Source organism: Ambystoma mexicanum, chromosome 12 (genome assembly GCF_040938575.1).
Source record: "Ambystoma mexicanum isolate Mex_15411 chromosome 12, UKY_AmexF1_1, whole genome shotgun sequence".
NCBI classification, from domain to species: Eukaryota; Metazoa; Chordata; class Amphibia; order Caudata; family Ambystomatidae; genus Ambystoma; species Ambystoma mexicanum.
Genome location: NC_090936.1, coordinates 291,640,208 through 291,656,637, shown reverse-complemented (window position 1 = coordinate 291,656,637; position 16,430 = coordinate 291,640,208). Strand labels below are relative to the sequence as shown.

Genomic DNA, 16,430 nt, shown 5'->3' with positions numbered 1-16,430 from the left:
GTCAGTATCTTTTCAGAAAGGGTTAAGGTAACCAACTGATTCCAACGTTTGGCTGATTTAGAATCGCAATCTGATAGAAGTATCACGCCTTCATCAAATGATGGGTGCACATCTGTGCCGCGTTCTAGCGGCACTGATACTAATGATGTTGGCGGGAGGGGAACTCATATTTCTCCTTCCTCAAACCCCACTGTACCTTTGTTGGCCTGTTGTAACTGTTCCATCCTTTCAGCAAAGATTGCCTCTCTGCAGCAGGCATTGGAAACATTAAATGCAATGGCTAAATCAGTGAGGAAGGACATGGCAGACCTAATTAGATGGCCAGCTTTACAAAAGACCGAATGAGGCATACCAATTCTAGTCCCACTCCAACTAGTGCTAATCAACAAGGTAAAGGACCAACACACTAAAGATTACCCTCCTCCAATTAAGGTTAATAGTGGGTAATTGACTAGAACACAAAGAAGAATACTACCCCCACCAGCCTTATTCTTTCACACACTGCAAAAGTCAGGGGAGGCCTAACAAATTAAGAGATAAGCAGCCAAACCCCTTCTCTCCTACGCATGATATCGAGGCCCGTGCGATCTATATGGCTAATGTCCCAAAAAGTACTATTCCCTCAAGAAAGGGTAAATATGGCTTAATAAAGCCATACAATAGATTAGAGACAAAATACACTATCTCTCAATTTTTAGAGAGCATATTGTGCAAGCTCAATGCTTCCATACCCCAGGAGCTAGTGATAAAGATTACATTAAATTGACATTTGCTAACAAGCAGATAGCGAGTGGTTTGCTATTTATACATTTAACATTTTTCCTGGTGGTAAGGTAGAAAATTGGCCTCAGAAGTAAATACCAGTCAGGCGTATTGAACCCACTGATGCCTAATGAATCTACCTCCGAGAGCATCACAGGAGCATCAACTGATTGACATCCTTAGGCCTGCATGACCTAATGTTGTTAGAATATTAGTACAACTTCTAACGATAGGTCAAGTCACAGGGAGAGCCCGGTGTTTTTATGGAATATTGTAGGCTTAGTCAAACATCTAGCATATAATGACTAGATACATTTTATAAGGCTATTTCACATCATTTATTTCCTGGAGACCTGGGCCTGCAACACTTTGGGCCTCATTATGAGGCAGGCGCTCCCGTAATGAAGGGTGCCGGTATGGGACCAGCACCGTTCATTACGGGATGCCTGATTACGAGGTCCCCTAGTGGGACACGGAACAGACATGTGGTAAAACCAGACGTCCTTTCCGGGTCCCGCGAGGGGACCAAGGAGCTAATAACAGGCCCGTTATTAACGGGCCTGTTATTAGCTCCATCCCCATTCCCATTGAGCCCTATGGGGGTTCAAATGGGAATGGGAATGGTTTTGTGCATGAGGAATTACTGGGTCCTCCAAGGTCGGAATGTCCCAGTAATTCCTCATTCACAGAACCCGGTATTGGAGCCCGGTATGGAGGCAGCCATGCCCTTATCAAGGCATGGCTGCCTCCATACTCGTATTGAGGCCCTTTGTCTCTAGAGGGCTACACTTGTTTTACTATTCCCGCTATCCACCCCTCTAGACACATAGGTTGCCTAAGCTGGGAATTATATGTGTGGGTAAAAGTCAATTTAAATGTATTTCTCGCTTGCCTGGATTTTTGATTCACCAGATTTAGAAGGTCTACAGATTTAACTCATAGGGAGCAGGGGGGCTATATTAGTGTTCAGTATTTGATAACCAACCTTATGGCTCCAATTGTATGGGTACCCTAAACAAATTATATGGTATTGCAGAAATGTGGGCTAATACCCCCGTAAGCAAGCCCAAAATCATAATAATGGGACACCCTAATTTACAATTTAAGACGCTTGAATCAATGTTTGATTTAATTGAAGGGAAATTCTTCATCTGGACATCTGCTCTCTGATTGTACCTCATCATAGAAGGCACTATAAATATGTCCCCCAAACAGCCAAACTCTTTTCCAAATTGGGAGTCCGGGCATCTAACGGGAGAATCTCTGCCGATGTACCCACAAACCCCACTTATCTTAACAGCACTAAACTTAGCCACAGAAAAATAGAAAACGTTCCATGAGGCGAGAGCAGCCACGGAGCAGTCACTTTAACTTCACATGGTATGCTTTTCCCTCAAGGGGATCCGGATGAGCCAGGTTTTGCGCCTGAAAACAACATTAGGAAATTGAGATGGGAGAACTGATCTCGAAGAAATCCTTCTTTTGACATATTCAAATAATGAGTTAAGACCCGTTGTTGGCTGGAACACTTACGATAGTATTGCCTTCATTTTAGTGTCGATTTTCACAAATCCTGCCAAATTAGTAGCAGCAGTACAGTTAGAAGACTGTAGACTGAACTTGTGAATGCCTTAAAGCTTCATTAACATTGTGATAATGATAATATTAAGAATTTACGAGAAAAATATAGGAACCTGATTAAACATTAAAAGACTGCTTAGGCGGATTGTAAATGGGAAGCTTTGATGCGGCTTCCAAATCTAAAGACTCCAAGTCCTTTTGGAAATTGGTACAATGTAGCATCACTAATAAGGGGAATCCTTTACAAACCGCCATTACAGACAATATATGTTTTAATTACTTTTATCTACTTTACAGAGTGGACGGAGCAACCTTTGTCTCCAATTCCATGGCTTTGATAAACATTTCTTGGAACCACATTGGACAAATACCCTTAAAATGTCCCCTTATGGAGGTCCGCCATCAACAGTCAAACTGCAGGGATTAGGGCAGACTTTTATAGGCATTAGCCTTTTGCTGGAGCAACTTATATCATGTTGTGTTTTAACGCAATCACTGAATTGGGTAAGAGCCCCCAGCCTCATGGAACAGTGCTGAGATTGTACCCTATATACAAAGATAGGCCCTGCTGATCCAGGTAATTAGGGCCCAGCTCCTTGCTGGACACAAGCAGTAAAATCTATGGCAAAGTTCTTCTTCCAAGACTCGAGGACTGGATATGTCAATCAAACTCCATAAACCACCTTCAAGCTGGCTTTCCTAAGGGCATCAATGCTATCGACCATGTCTTCACGCTCACTTTAACCATGAACAAATATATATCAATTAGAAAAGTGGCTTAATACTTTTTATTGAGGTCTGCCTTCAACAGGATGTAGAGACGGATTGGAAAGTATTGATAAAGAAAAACATGCCCCTGCCGCAGTTAAAAGCAATCATTGAATTAGATGAAGATAGGCTACGATGAGATGAGGAGTGAGAGGGTAATGCACAACACCATTGCCAATAGAAAAGAGAGTTAGATAAGGATGTGTTCTAACTCCCACTCTTTTTAATTTACATTTTGATGTTATAGTGGGCAGGTTTCCCTCCACAACCTCTGATGCTCCAATTTTGGGGGGCGAAAATATTGCCTTTCTGATGTTCTTCAATGACCTTTTGTTAAGTCTGTCACCCCAATTGGTCTGACGAAGCTCAAGGATTGTTTTGTGCATCTCTGCCACACGCATGGCTTAACCATCAACCATGCTAAAAACCAAAGTCATGCGCTGTGGCAGAAATCATACATCTTGCGCTCGGTTACATTTACACTTAGAAGATTCAAAGATTGAAGAGGTAAGGTTCATTGATTATCTTGGAATCAGGCTTAGTTGCGATGTGAAATAGACCCCACATATCGATAAATCGAATGTGACGGTAACAAGAGGAAGTAGCGCTATATTGGGCTTCTCGAAATCATATGGGAACACTATTCTACTACCACTGCTGGAAATGTACAGAGTTCAGGCCCTGGCAGCCGTTACATATGAAGGTGAATTTCACCACCCCTGTGGGACTTTTGCACTGTGGCCACACTGCCCTGGTCACATGAGAGGGGGCTCCCCCTAGAGGAGAAGGGGCGTTACAGAGGCATTCTGGTGTTTAGACCTGGACAGGGATGGGTTACATACCAAGGTGACATTAACTGTCAACATTGGTTTCTCTTCCAGAAGCTTGTCTGCATTTCAAGTCATGCGTCGAGGAAGACTTCTTGTTGCCTGTTAGAGAGATATAGTGCAGCTCTGCTGAGCTATTTCAAATTTGTAGTGCGTTTGTCTGCCACAGAAGACACTGGACCTGTCCTTCAATGTAAGTAGTTTAATTTAGCAATAACACCCGATCCAGTGGACGGATTGGGTGATAATGGCCAGGGGCCCAAGGTATAGATCAGAGCAAAGTGAGAGCCTTAATGATGGACCCCGGCTCCATCTGATTTCTGATGGACAACGTTCAGAAAAGTACTAAAAACAAAGTTGTTTAACTAAACCGTTACCATACTGCACTGCCTCCATCATTGTTCCTCTGTAACCTCCGAATAACTTTCAACATCGTCATTGAATGTCTATAATTGCCTCTGTAACAAATGTCATAATATGCATCAAGTGAATATTCTGTAACAGCGCCATAATGACTCTGGGCCGCTGGGCGCTTTATAAATCCAAATAAATAAATAAATAAATATGGGGCCATACTGAAGTCTCTAGTATGATTATCACTGAAAACACTGTTGTCAAAAAAAGGTTGTTACTCCAAGCTAGTTCACCAAATACACCACTTCAAATGGAACTCGGAATAACATCTATCGAAAATGACATGATGTTTAAACCCCAAATCTCCTGGAATTGTTTATGGTCTTGTGATTCTTTGACCAAGTACAGAGATGCCCTTTTAGATGTATTGGGTTATCCGGGAGCTGCTTCATTTAGTTATTCAGCCATTTTTTTCTGATTAGGCCCAATTTCTGCCACATCCAAGAGAGCGTGTAAAGTTGCCAGGTATGTGGTTGAATGAACAGGCAGTGCAAATGTTAATTATATTAGCTATTGTTTCAAAAGATGAAGATCCTGTCATCATCTCCCATTAAGTTTTTCCCAGGGAAGTCAAACACGCAGAATAATAATGACTTATGTTTGTAGCATTAACCCAATGTTAATACAATAGTTGGAAAAGATGTGTCCTGGTGTGAATTAGGCCTCAGGTTCAGGTATTGCCAACATACATCATCACACTTTGGCTCTACTGCCCTCTTGTGAAGTCTTAGGACTGTTGCTTTTGTGACGGATTGGTCTTGTGGCACAAATAATATAAGACATTGCTTCTCAAAAGTGGGGTTTTTGTTGCATGGTTTTTCTATGAGCTCTCTCTCTTTCCCAGGTACGATGAACATTCTGCAAACTGTCCTTGGTCTAGCTAAGCAACGGGGATCTGGTGTCATGGGAAAGGATGCTAGTGTGTCTAGTATTGCTGCCAAAAGGGGGTGATTTCACTTATGCTAATTGTCCTACTAGATAATATGCAGGGGGATGGATTTGGAAATGTCAGTTGTAATCTGCTAACCAATATAAAAGGGCAATGTATGTCGAGCTTTAGGTTTCGAAATGGCGAGAGCCAGCAGGAGATTAGGGATTTGCATTTACTAAGGGCCTGATTCACAGACGCGTTTTCCTATAGGATTACCATTATAAAACGCTTCTGTGAATCAGGCCCTTAATGTCTGGAATATTATTGTAATTTTGTGGTTTCTGTCTAAATGAACTGTAGCCCGATGTGGTCAGGTTGAGAGTTCTCAGCCTTTTGGTCGCTTGAGATTGACTGACCTCCTGTGCTGTCTTTTTGAAATGCGTGCACCTCGTTATTGTTTCCTGGATTTATATGGAGTCAAACAAGTTATCAAACCGACACAGCACTTTCTTTTTTCCTGCCCAAACTACGCAGCCATTCGTTATAGAAATCTAAAGCCTTGCCTACTTAATTATGCTATCCTGACCCTTCACGCAGGAGAAGATTTATGTATATCTTCATAATCTATTTTTGCCCTCTCAAATTATATTGATTCCGCTTGGGCTAAGAAATATCATTTTTAATGAACTCTGAGTTTCTCTTTCAATTTATTGTGTAAGTGCGTCCAATTTTATATATGTTCACGTCTAATTGCAATTTTTTAATGTGTTATGGTTCCAGTTGGTGTTTTTCTTTTCTATCATCTGCTGATGAACCCTTTAGTAGATGGAGTTGATTTTCTTTTTTATTATTTAAGTGTCAAGCATTGTTAATTTTTTGTGTGTATGTATTGTATTTATCTGTATCACTTTTATGATTCTTTGAATAGAAATACTGTTTACTGATTGAGTTTAATCATGCTGTAATCTTTCTGTTGCTTGGTGGGTTCCCACACTGCACTCCAAAGCCCAATATGTTTTAATATGTTTAAAGATGGCTTTTTTCCATATCCCCTCATGCTTCCTGTACATGCAGATCATGTCCAGGATTTCTTGTGGTCGCCATTCATATCTTCACGACTCTCTGATTTAGATTTTGTGGGTAGCAGCAACGTTATCCGGTCGATTATTGTTACATTAATGTTAACATTATAACTTTATAATTCCACACTTATGGTATTTACTGCTAATCAACTGCTGTCTAGGGTGAAGGACTTCCTCTGTGTGATTGTTGGGTTCCTAACAAGCTTTTTGCTGTTTAATCGGTTTACGGTGTGGGGTTTGCTGTGATTATTTTCAATTGGGAAAAGGAAAGGGGTTAATATACATTTGCACAAATGTATTTAACACATGCACAATTGCTTTTGCGTTAGTGCAAATGAAGAACAAATTAATTCTCCCGAAAAGTGAGACTGAGTGATGGGTTGTTCTAGGCTTTCACCCCTCTTATTTGTAGGTGTTGGATTTGGCACCATTGGTTACAGCTAATCTCACATTCATATTGGCACATTGGTGTATGGTGAGTATGGAATGTACTTATCAAATAATTATAAATCAGCGGCTCTAATAATAGGAAATAGTAACATGGACACACAGTCATTCCGATTGTCAAATGAACAGGGAATACCACCACGATCTGTGCACAGAGTAAAAACCCTGAGGCTTGGCTTCATCTCCAATCTCTCCTTGCACCAAAGTGATGCTATCATGGAAAACTCCAATTTTCAAATGATGGAGCTTAATAGGGAGCTCCCATTGCTCCAAAGAAAAAAATATCAAATTGTATTTCCCTTTGAACTGGTCCTCATCCGCTTGGACTATTGTAATTTAGCATGTATGGAAGTACTGAAAAAAGACATCTTAAAACCCTAAAGGATATAAAGTCTAGCAGCCAGACTCGGCCTAAACCTGAGCAACTCACATCATGTGATCAAGGCCTTGTGAGAATTCCACGTGCTCCCACTGGGGCAAACAATCAAATTCAAAATCCTTTGTATATTGCACAAGGCCTGCAATGATGAAGAACCATAATACATGTGAACGTTTTTTTTCTGCTCGACTCAGAGCTGTCTCCTATGTTCAATGCCAAGCTGGCTTTCCAAGCCAGGTTTAACAATAAAATAAATGGAGGAAAGACTAATGGGGGACTATGAGGGGACTTCCTGAATACACTGGAAGAAGACATTTCAGCTTCATCTAGTTTACACGCATTCAAAAGATTGTTGAAAATGTACTTGTTTAAGGAGTAGTACGTCTAAGGTGCATGGATCCACCACCAAAACAGGGCCATACTCCACAAACCACAACTGCAGTGCCTACAGCCATGACCTCATGGCCATGGAACATGACATTGATGCAAACTAATTTCATCTTGGCAAGCCAATACAAACCCTGTTAGGATGCTATCCAACTGATTTTGGCGACATGTTGGCACATTACAAAATCAATTAAATACTTACATAAACAAAAGGCATTTGTTTTCAAGTAAATTGAAGTACCCATGGGTCATGTTGCCGGAACTGCAGGCAATAACCTAAGGACATTCCCTCTATAATGCCTAGGGATGTGGGGTATTATTTTTCTGTTTATTCTTTGTTAAATACCTGTATTGATCATTACACTTGTTATGCGTCTTCTGGGCCATATATGATGCTATATATGTATATTTGTACAATTTGACCTAATTGTGTGGGTGAGCAAGATTAACTAAAAGGTTTAGGAACCTGAGGAGGCTGTTAGAGTTTCCCTACTTATACTTGGTATTATATTTAAACTTCGCACAATGAAATGAGAAGGCGGCTTCTTATTGAGTTTTAAATTTTCTTTAGCTAACAGCTCAAACATGAATTGTTAATTTTCATATTTCCAGCCAACAAGGTCAAAATAGGTTCCTGTCTATGCACTGGCATCAATAGTTGATACTAAAAACCCCAAAATAACATGTAATGTAAAGTGGTCTTGCATGGTGCCTTTTGGCATTGTGTGGCCTTGTTAGAAAAGCAGTTTAGGGCTGCTAGTAGGACGGAGAGAAACGCTGATGTGAAACGTGGCATTGATGGGTGCAGGTTGGAGGTAACCACATATTAAGTGCTGCTCTGGTTCTATGGCTTTGGTGGTCACACTTGGGAATGGGTTTTTCTGGGGGGGAAAGCTTATGATCTGATAACTTACCATGCTCTGGGTCTGGGTTAGCTTCTGATGTGGGAGAGGGGTTAACAGTGTGTGGTATAGTTGTGTCATTGTTCAATTTTGTGTTGATTTGGTAACCGTTAGGCCTGAGGTAGCCGTGTGTGGGAATGTGTGTGTGCATTGTAAGGTATTTGGAAATTTGAGCAGGTAGTTAATTGGAGAGGAAAGGGCAATAGACAGGTACGGGTTACATCTGGTGATGGCAAAACATTGTGCGCCATCTATGAGCAAGGTAATTGCCACCATCTGGGGAAATTATTTGTAAAATCTGTTAGATGATGGTTTGATTCTGTTTTGGATTCGAGAGGCCGAACGTAGGTGAATTTGTTTTCCAATATTTTTTGATACAAGGCTAAGTATGGCTTCCTCGATTGTTCCTAAAATCCTACGAGTTGCCTTACATTGGTTAGAAGTTGACGTAATTCGGCATACACTTGATTTAAGTTTCGTTGAAGGGCTCGTACAGATGTTAGGGAAACCGACCGGAGCCATCCAAAGTGGTCCAAAATCTCTGAATATGAATGGAAAATGACTTACACTCGAACCGCAAGTCAACGCAGTAGTAAAGAATTGTTTCTTCCAACTACACGCAATCAAGCAGACACTTCCTTTTTTCAACTTCCCACATAGAACATTCACCATCATTTCTCTCGTCGTGTCAAGAATAGACTACACCAATAGCATCTATCTTGGGAATGTCAGATTACTGTATAAAAAAACAACATGAATACAGCAAGACTACTCCTCATACTCACATACTCACCAAGAGAGAACACATCACACCAGCACTGAGAACCTTACAACGGCTACCAATCAAAAAACAAATCTTTTTCAAAACGCTCTGCACAACAGACAGAGCAATCCATGGCCAAGGAGCAGAGTTCTTAGAGGGAGAAATGTCCATCTACAAACCAAATTGAACACTAAGGCCCATCAGCGACATTTGCCTTGAACTTAAACAATACTCAAAGCGTAAATTTGGGGGAGTAGCTTTTTCCTGCATCATGGAAACACTTTGAAACACACTTCCAAAGGAAATACGAACAGCAGAAGACCACCTAAAGTTCAGAAAACTGCTAAAAACACACCTCTTTAACTCGCTGAGCTAAACAGGAAAAATCACCAAAGGAAACTGCCAACTGTGAGAAACCTGAAGGTATCTCACTTACTAGTCCCCAGGGATCTGTCATCGAGCCGGCCAGGACACAGCCATTGCTATTGGATCCAGTTCGTGGGGGTGGACCAGTGAGGGAGAATCACCTGGATGGGGGATCCTCAAGGAGTGGAAGTGTGACACTGACGGGTGAGACGTGTTATCCCCCTTCTTAGACCTATTCCCCATCCTACCCCGTAGGATACTCGAACACTCTACCTCCCTTTTCCGACACAAACACTTTCACACATCATGAAAGAGGATGGACAAACACCAAAGCCATTTACTTGACATGTCCCAACACCAGGGTCAGGCAAAGTCAGGCATTTCACCAGAATCACACACACCTGACAGCCCTTTTCCTTCCCCACATGGATAAAAGGTGCAGCACGAGAGCACAACACGAGCAAGGCAGACCGCACAACGAGAGAGCAAACTCAGCATGACAGTTCAAGAGGAGGAGAAAGACGACACACACTGAGAGGGTGACAAGGAGGGAAGCAACCTTGCCCTTTCTGTGCCAGGCCCGTGAAACCACCACAGAAGGAATTGTAAGAGTGCGAACAATAGCCAGGGTGTGTTCCAGCAGATGTCAACGGTACACAAGGCTCTCCTCCACTGATAACCAAGCTGAGGGGAGACGCTTGACACTGTGTTACCAGCCTTGACTTCAGAGACAAGAAAAAGCCAAGTGGTTCATCAAAGCCGGTGAGTTGAGAGAGCCGCTAAGAAACCAAACTGTGCTTGAACAATATTAGCAAAGCAGCTAATTGAAGAAAGTAAAAAGAACTGTTTGATTAATACGAGAGGTGAAAACCAGCTAAACAGGAGGTGGACATCATGCAGGTGTTCACTTGAGAATCTCTGGGCGATTACCCTATGGTGAAAATTACCTTTACCAAAAGCCACAGGCAACAGCGGGAGAATAGTGTCAAAGTGGTCATACGGGGGTCTAGTAAAATCCTCTGTACAGTCGAAAGTCTTTGACCAACAATTGAAGATAAAGCTGAGGGAAGTGAATCCTGCATCATAAGAACTGTTCAAAGGACTATATGAATTGGAAAAGTTGGCAAGATTGAACCCGACCGAGGGATATGGAAAAAAAGGGGCGAAGTTTGAAGTCCCAATGAATAGTGTGTTGACAAGAGTGAACCCAGCAGAGGGATGTCAAAAAGATATTAAGATTTGTGAATGAAAATAGATGTCACAGATGAGATTGTATTAAAAGCCATAGTGAACCCAGAGGGAGGCTAGCGATCGAGAAGGGTCTGCGCCCAGTGGTAACTTGGGTCACCACCGTGCACGGCTAAGACTAACACCCAGGACATCAAATATGACATAAAAAATGTCATTGATGACATCATGGATGACATCACATATCTTGGCCACTTGTTTTTATTCACTGACTGTCAGAATATGAAAGAAAATTCAAAAGGTGCTATATATCTAGACATTAAGCAGTCCTCAAACACACAATTCGTTTGTATACATGAAGATGAACTTTGATGTTATTGACATTTTCTGGTGATGTTGTTTCTTTCTTCGTTACTTTAGTTTCCCTGTATGTTCCTCTGATTTGTATGCATTGTGGGTCTTCATATGTATTGTTTGTACTAACACAAGTGTGAAGTAAGTGTCGAATTGTTAGCTATTTATTTCATGTTAAACATTACTCAAAACTCTGATAAGGTAGCATTCAATAGTTTACTATCCAAAATGACCAGATAAAAAATATTGTACTTCAATGGTGCATGCTGCAGCCATTGCGTATGTGTATGTATGATTGGGTTTCTGTATTAACAACACTCCAATGTAATGTTTTGGTTAGATGAGTACATTCTTTAATACATTAAGTAGTTCATGATAGGTCTTCCGATCACCCCTGACATCTTGTTACCAACATTATAAACACAACCCCTTGTAGGGACTTTTCATCAACATTCATTTCATATGTGATGTCATCAATTACATTTGTAATGTCATCTTTGATGTCCAGGGTGTTAGTCTTAGCAGTGCACTATGGTGGCACGAGTTATGGTTGCTTAGCTTACCATAACTGGCAAATCCTGCTTTTGGCGGGGATGGGAGGATTTAAAGGGGCAGTGATGAAATAGAAGCGCAAGATATCAGTGTGATTTTTTACTTTTTTTCACTGGGTTATCCGAGGACAATTGGCTAGGGGATGGATATACACCAGATATTGAGGGCAATTTAATTACGTTTGGCAGGACTGTAACATTTTAAAATGGAGCCATTCTTGGTTTTATCTAAAATTAGATGAACAAACAGACCTTTATGAATAACAAGCATATTATTTGAACGAAATAAAGCACACATAATTCCTATAATTACATAAACATACTACCAAGCTTTTGTGCTACAGACAGTTTTCAGCAAGAAATATATAGTTTATCGTTTGGTACGGTGTACAGCCTGCACCATGTTCCTCATATGAGAAAGTCAATCTCATGTGTCTTGACATTCGCAATGAATCCAAATAAGTCTGCTTTGCAGTATGTAAGTAAGACTATTGTCATATGCACAGTGCTCGCTACCACCATAGTGGTCTGCTGGCACTGAAGCGTGTCTCGGAACAGGCGTAAACTGGCATGTCCAGACTGGAGCCTGTGGCAGGGGAAGGAAAGGGATATGGTATGGGGGAGTGGCGAGGATGGTGAGAGCAGGTACAAGGGTGGTTGCTATAGGTAGAGCGGGAAGATGGAATGGGGAGCGATAGGATACGCATGGGTTCATGAAAGCTCCAGGTGGTAATGAGAAAGAGTTAATCGGATTCCTTATTTCATGCCCGTCGGTCTACACGTGTTTCGTGCCTAAACTCATCAGGACCGATTCAATAAATGTAAAGTGCTTTCACCAAAATGCTGTCTTGCTGTTGCTTGTGTCTCAATATTGCTTTACTGATAACACTTCTTATGGGTTTATTACAAATTGCTTTTTAGCAGCAGTAGTCATTGCAGGTTAGGTTTTAACAAATGGTTGCTTGTGTGCGCTGGAGGGGGTCTGGGGGAATTCCCTCCTACGGCCTCAGGTACTCTTCACAGGGGCATTGAGGATTGTCAAATCGTGCCCATTAGTTCCTAACACTGAAAATGCAAAGCAATAAGCAAAACAAGGTGCCGTTCATTCTAAGAATACATGCTGGCACCTATTCTTTTTTTTAAACTCTTTATTTAGATTTTCAATAACATGAACTAAGCGTTACATAAGTAATATATACATTGTAGAGCATGATTACCATCATTTTGAACAATCATCAATTTATCCATTAACAATATTACAATCCAAACATCAACAGATTATCTAATCTACCAAAAACTAATCAATGGTATAACAATAGAGCTACACATTAAACTAACATCAACACAAGACATACGACATAACAAACCCCACCTCCCATAACAAACTACCACCCCCCGTATAATATTAAATGGTTTTCTCTACACTCCACCCTATTATTACTCATAAAATTCATTAAAAAATCCCCACTGTTCCCTGTAAACTTCCTTTCTATGTTGTTTACCAAACTTTATCTTCTCAAAACTTGAAAGAATTTGTACCTTAATAAGCCAGTCTTCCTCACATGTTTTTTTTCCTGGTTTCCAAACTCTTAGTATTTGTCTGGTTGCATCTATTCTTACCTTGGCCTTGTGCATTTTCTTTTCTCCAGCCAAGTATGGCTCGGATAACCATGGCGGGGGCACATTATACCACTCCACGGCAAGCCTAAGCTCTCTGAAACTACTACCCCAATGATTTGGTGCAGTTTCGCCATTATATCCTCCCATCCACCAGACCTGACCCCACCACTCCCTCCTTTGACACTCAATTTATATATTTATCCAGTACGCCTCTTTTTATTTGAAGTCACCTCTTTTTTACATATATTTATTTTCTGTTCGTTTTGTCCCAGGTATATGTCCCACTTATTTTTCCCCCTCATAAACTGGCCTATCACTTGTTCTCATCTTTACGCTCGACAAGAACGCCTCTGCCATCTGTAAATGTGTTATTGTGAGTCATTTCAGTAGAAATTGACATCCACGTTCTTCAAATAAATACACATATAAATATGTGTTTGCCACAGATGTAACAAGGACAAATGCCTCCTCAAAGTAATCACGCGCAGAGCTAATCATGTAAGTCTCGTTTGTATCTGGCTGTCATTTCGTTTTTGTACCCATATTGCTTGTTATCAGTATTTATAAAATCGATACTTTGTTTTGGGGTTAAGTGACCAGTCGTTTTGTCACTTTTAAGTGGCTAAGCCATGCGTTGCACTGGAGAAATATTCCATTGAAATGTTTTTTGTATATGATTTTTCAAACAAGTGTCAGAGGGCGAAAAAGATTTGTTTGACATAAACCTCGCTTAAAGGTATTTGTAGATAAAACAGAAAATTGTACTTAATTGTAAAACATGCTTCATCGCAGATTTGTGTGCAGCGGTGACTGATGCATTTTTTAATTGGAGGGGCATAAATGTTTTCCATGAAAATGCACGAGTGACCGAGGGAGCACAAACACACCTCCCCTGAGAACATTTTAAAAGTAATGGGTTACAATGATGCATTTTGGAGCATACTTGGGACAAAAATCACAGTTTGCATTTGTTTTTGTAAGGTAACACATGAAAAAATCCAATAGATGCAACTCACCAACAGTCCAAAGGATTTTTTTCAACTAATTTTCATGATGAATTTTTCCCCCGATATATGCCAGTATAAAAAAAAAAATCATTTGCCTTTTGGCTGTGCCCATACTTGTGCATGCAGACTGCAACAATAAATGCCAGTATTACCATATAGGAACATACTCCTGTTATGATATGATATTATATGGCATTTATAACACACCTATACACAAGTATTTCAAGGTGCGACGAGGGAAGGGAGGGGGAACGAAGGGAGGTCAGACAACGATCCTACTAGGCCAAGTGTCATTCAGATCGCGCGAGTGCATGGGAAGGGGGAAGGGGAAAGTGCAGGGGGTTTGGGAGAGGGGAGAGTGCAGTACATGGGAATAGAATAATAACAATAAGTAAAAGTAACAGCCAGCAGGCGGCAAGTGCAAAGGTGAGAGCAGAAATCAGGTGTCAAGTGCTGGCAGTGGAACTGTAGTGATACAGAAACAGTCTCCAAGTGCGGGGGTTGCCAGGCATGCAGTGCAGGTATGTGAGACTGGCAGGGGAGGGAGCTGGGCTGGAAATCAGAGGGTGACCAGGTAACCAGTGCAGTTTCAGTTCAGCAGGGGAGAGGAGGAGAGAAAGCAGAAGCAAAGGGAAAGGTTTTGAGGGGCTTCCGGAACTGGAGATGGTTTCAGGGAGGCTGGGAGGCTGTTCCAGAGGGAGGCACCAGCGAAGAAAGGGATCTACCACCAACTCGTTGCTTGGAGAAGCGACTGACCCTGAGGGAGTTGGAGGCGGATGAGCGAAGAGCTCGAGAGGGAAGATATTTAGGAAGAGAGAGTTGAAGTTATTCAGGAGCCAGGCCCCAGAAGGCATTATGGACAATGCAGAAGGTTTTGAACTTAATCCTCACAGCCACTGGGAGCCAGTGCAGAGATTTCAGTCCTGGAGAGATACGATCCCTGGGCTTGAGGCCTAGGACAAGTCTCACAGTCCTGTTCTGGATGAGTTGCAAAGGGCGGAGAGTAGAGGCAGGCAGATTTAGGAAGAGGCTGTTGCAATAATCCAGTCTAGAGAGAACTTGAGCTCTGGAGACAGTGAGCTTCTGGTGGAAGCTGCTTCCAGGGGAAGCTGCACATGCATGTTGGCTTTACCAGTCAAAAAGGTGATGGCACAGTTAGAAAATAAGAACAGGCTAGCTACACCAATGTAGGCAAGTCTAGCCACTTATTAACACTCATGATGTTTGCTTGAATCTTGATGCCCAGTTAAAAAATGCCATGTACGACAATGTAACCAGACTGTCTTCAGCAACTTAGACCAGTCTAGCACATACTTGTCATGTTTACTTTAACTGTAATGACCGATCCATAATCTGCTCTACTCCCATCAGGATCGACTCTCCTGACAGCTCTGCAGCTTCTGCATAACAGGAACTAGAAAGCAGGGAGAGCTTTATGGTTCCTGCACATGAGTGGAGGAGAGGGGGTGCTCCCTGCATGACTCCACAGGTGCTCTGAATGTGCCGGAAAGGATAGAAGAGCCCCTTTGCACATTCAGCACTGCAGTAGCCAAGCCTGCATCCTCAATATGGGCTATGCAAGTCTGGAGAAGCAAATCCCCCTCAGTCTTGCATAGCCCAGTGGACATGCATGCTGCGGTACACAACTTGACAAAGGAAAACGAGCTTTCCCTTTGACAGTTCAAGCCAACCAAGCTTTCTGCAGCTGGGGAAGCACTTTGTGTTTTCACTGGCCTGGCTTGGCGGCTCGTCCAGAATGGTTGGGTCGGTGCCTTGCAGCCCATTTTGCGTGACCCCTCCCTGCTTATGTGTGAGAACTTCCTCTCTAGATTCTCATGTAGATGAAACTCTTCTTGCTTAGTATCAACAACACATCACAAACATGTCTTGCCCAGCAGTGCTATGCTGACATAGAAGAACTGACATATTCCTTGGTTTCTCTTTCAGGACACTCCGTTCAAGCTGCCCCTGAAGAAGTGCTCTGTGGTGGGAAACGGTGGGATTCTGAAGCAGAGCGGCTGTGGAAAGCAAATAGATAAAGCAGACTTTGTCATGCGGTAAGATGGAACACCCTCTGATATGGCAGCATGCTAAATGCCTCCATTTTCAGGTCTCTACTTGCAATCCACTATTCTGACAATTTTGGGATTCCCTGTGACTG

General features: G+C 41.9%; 1 protein-coding gene across 1 annotated transcript in view; it reads left to right on the top strand.

Moving 5' to 3' along the window:
- The window catches only part of ST8SIA1 (ST8 alpha-N-acetyl-neuraminide alpha-2,8-sialyltransferase 1), a 747,985-nt gene that overhangs the window by 634,686 nt on the left and 96,869 nt on the right, over positions 1-16,430 (top strand). The window contains exon 3 of the mRNA XM_069628450.1: positions 16,217-16,326. Coding sequence (XP_069484551.1) covers positions 16,217-16,326 — 110 coding nt within the window. The remainder of the gene's footprint in view (positions 1-16,216; positions 16,327-16,430) is intronic.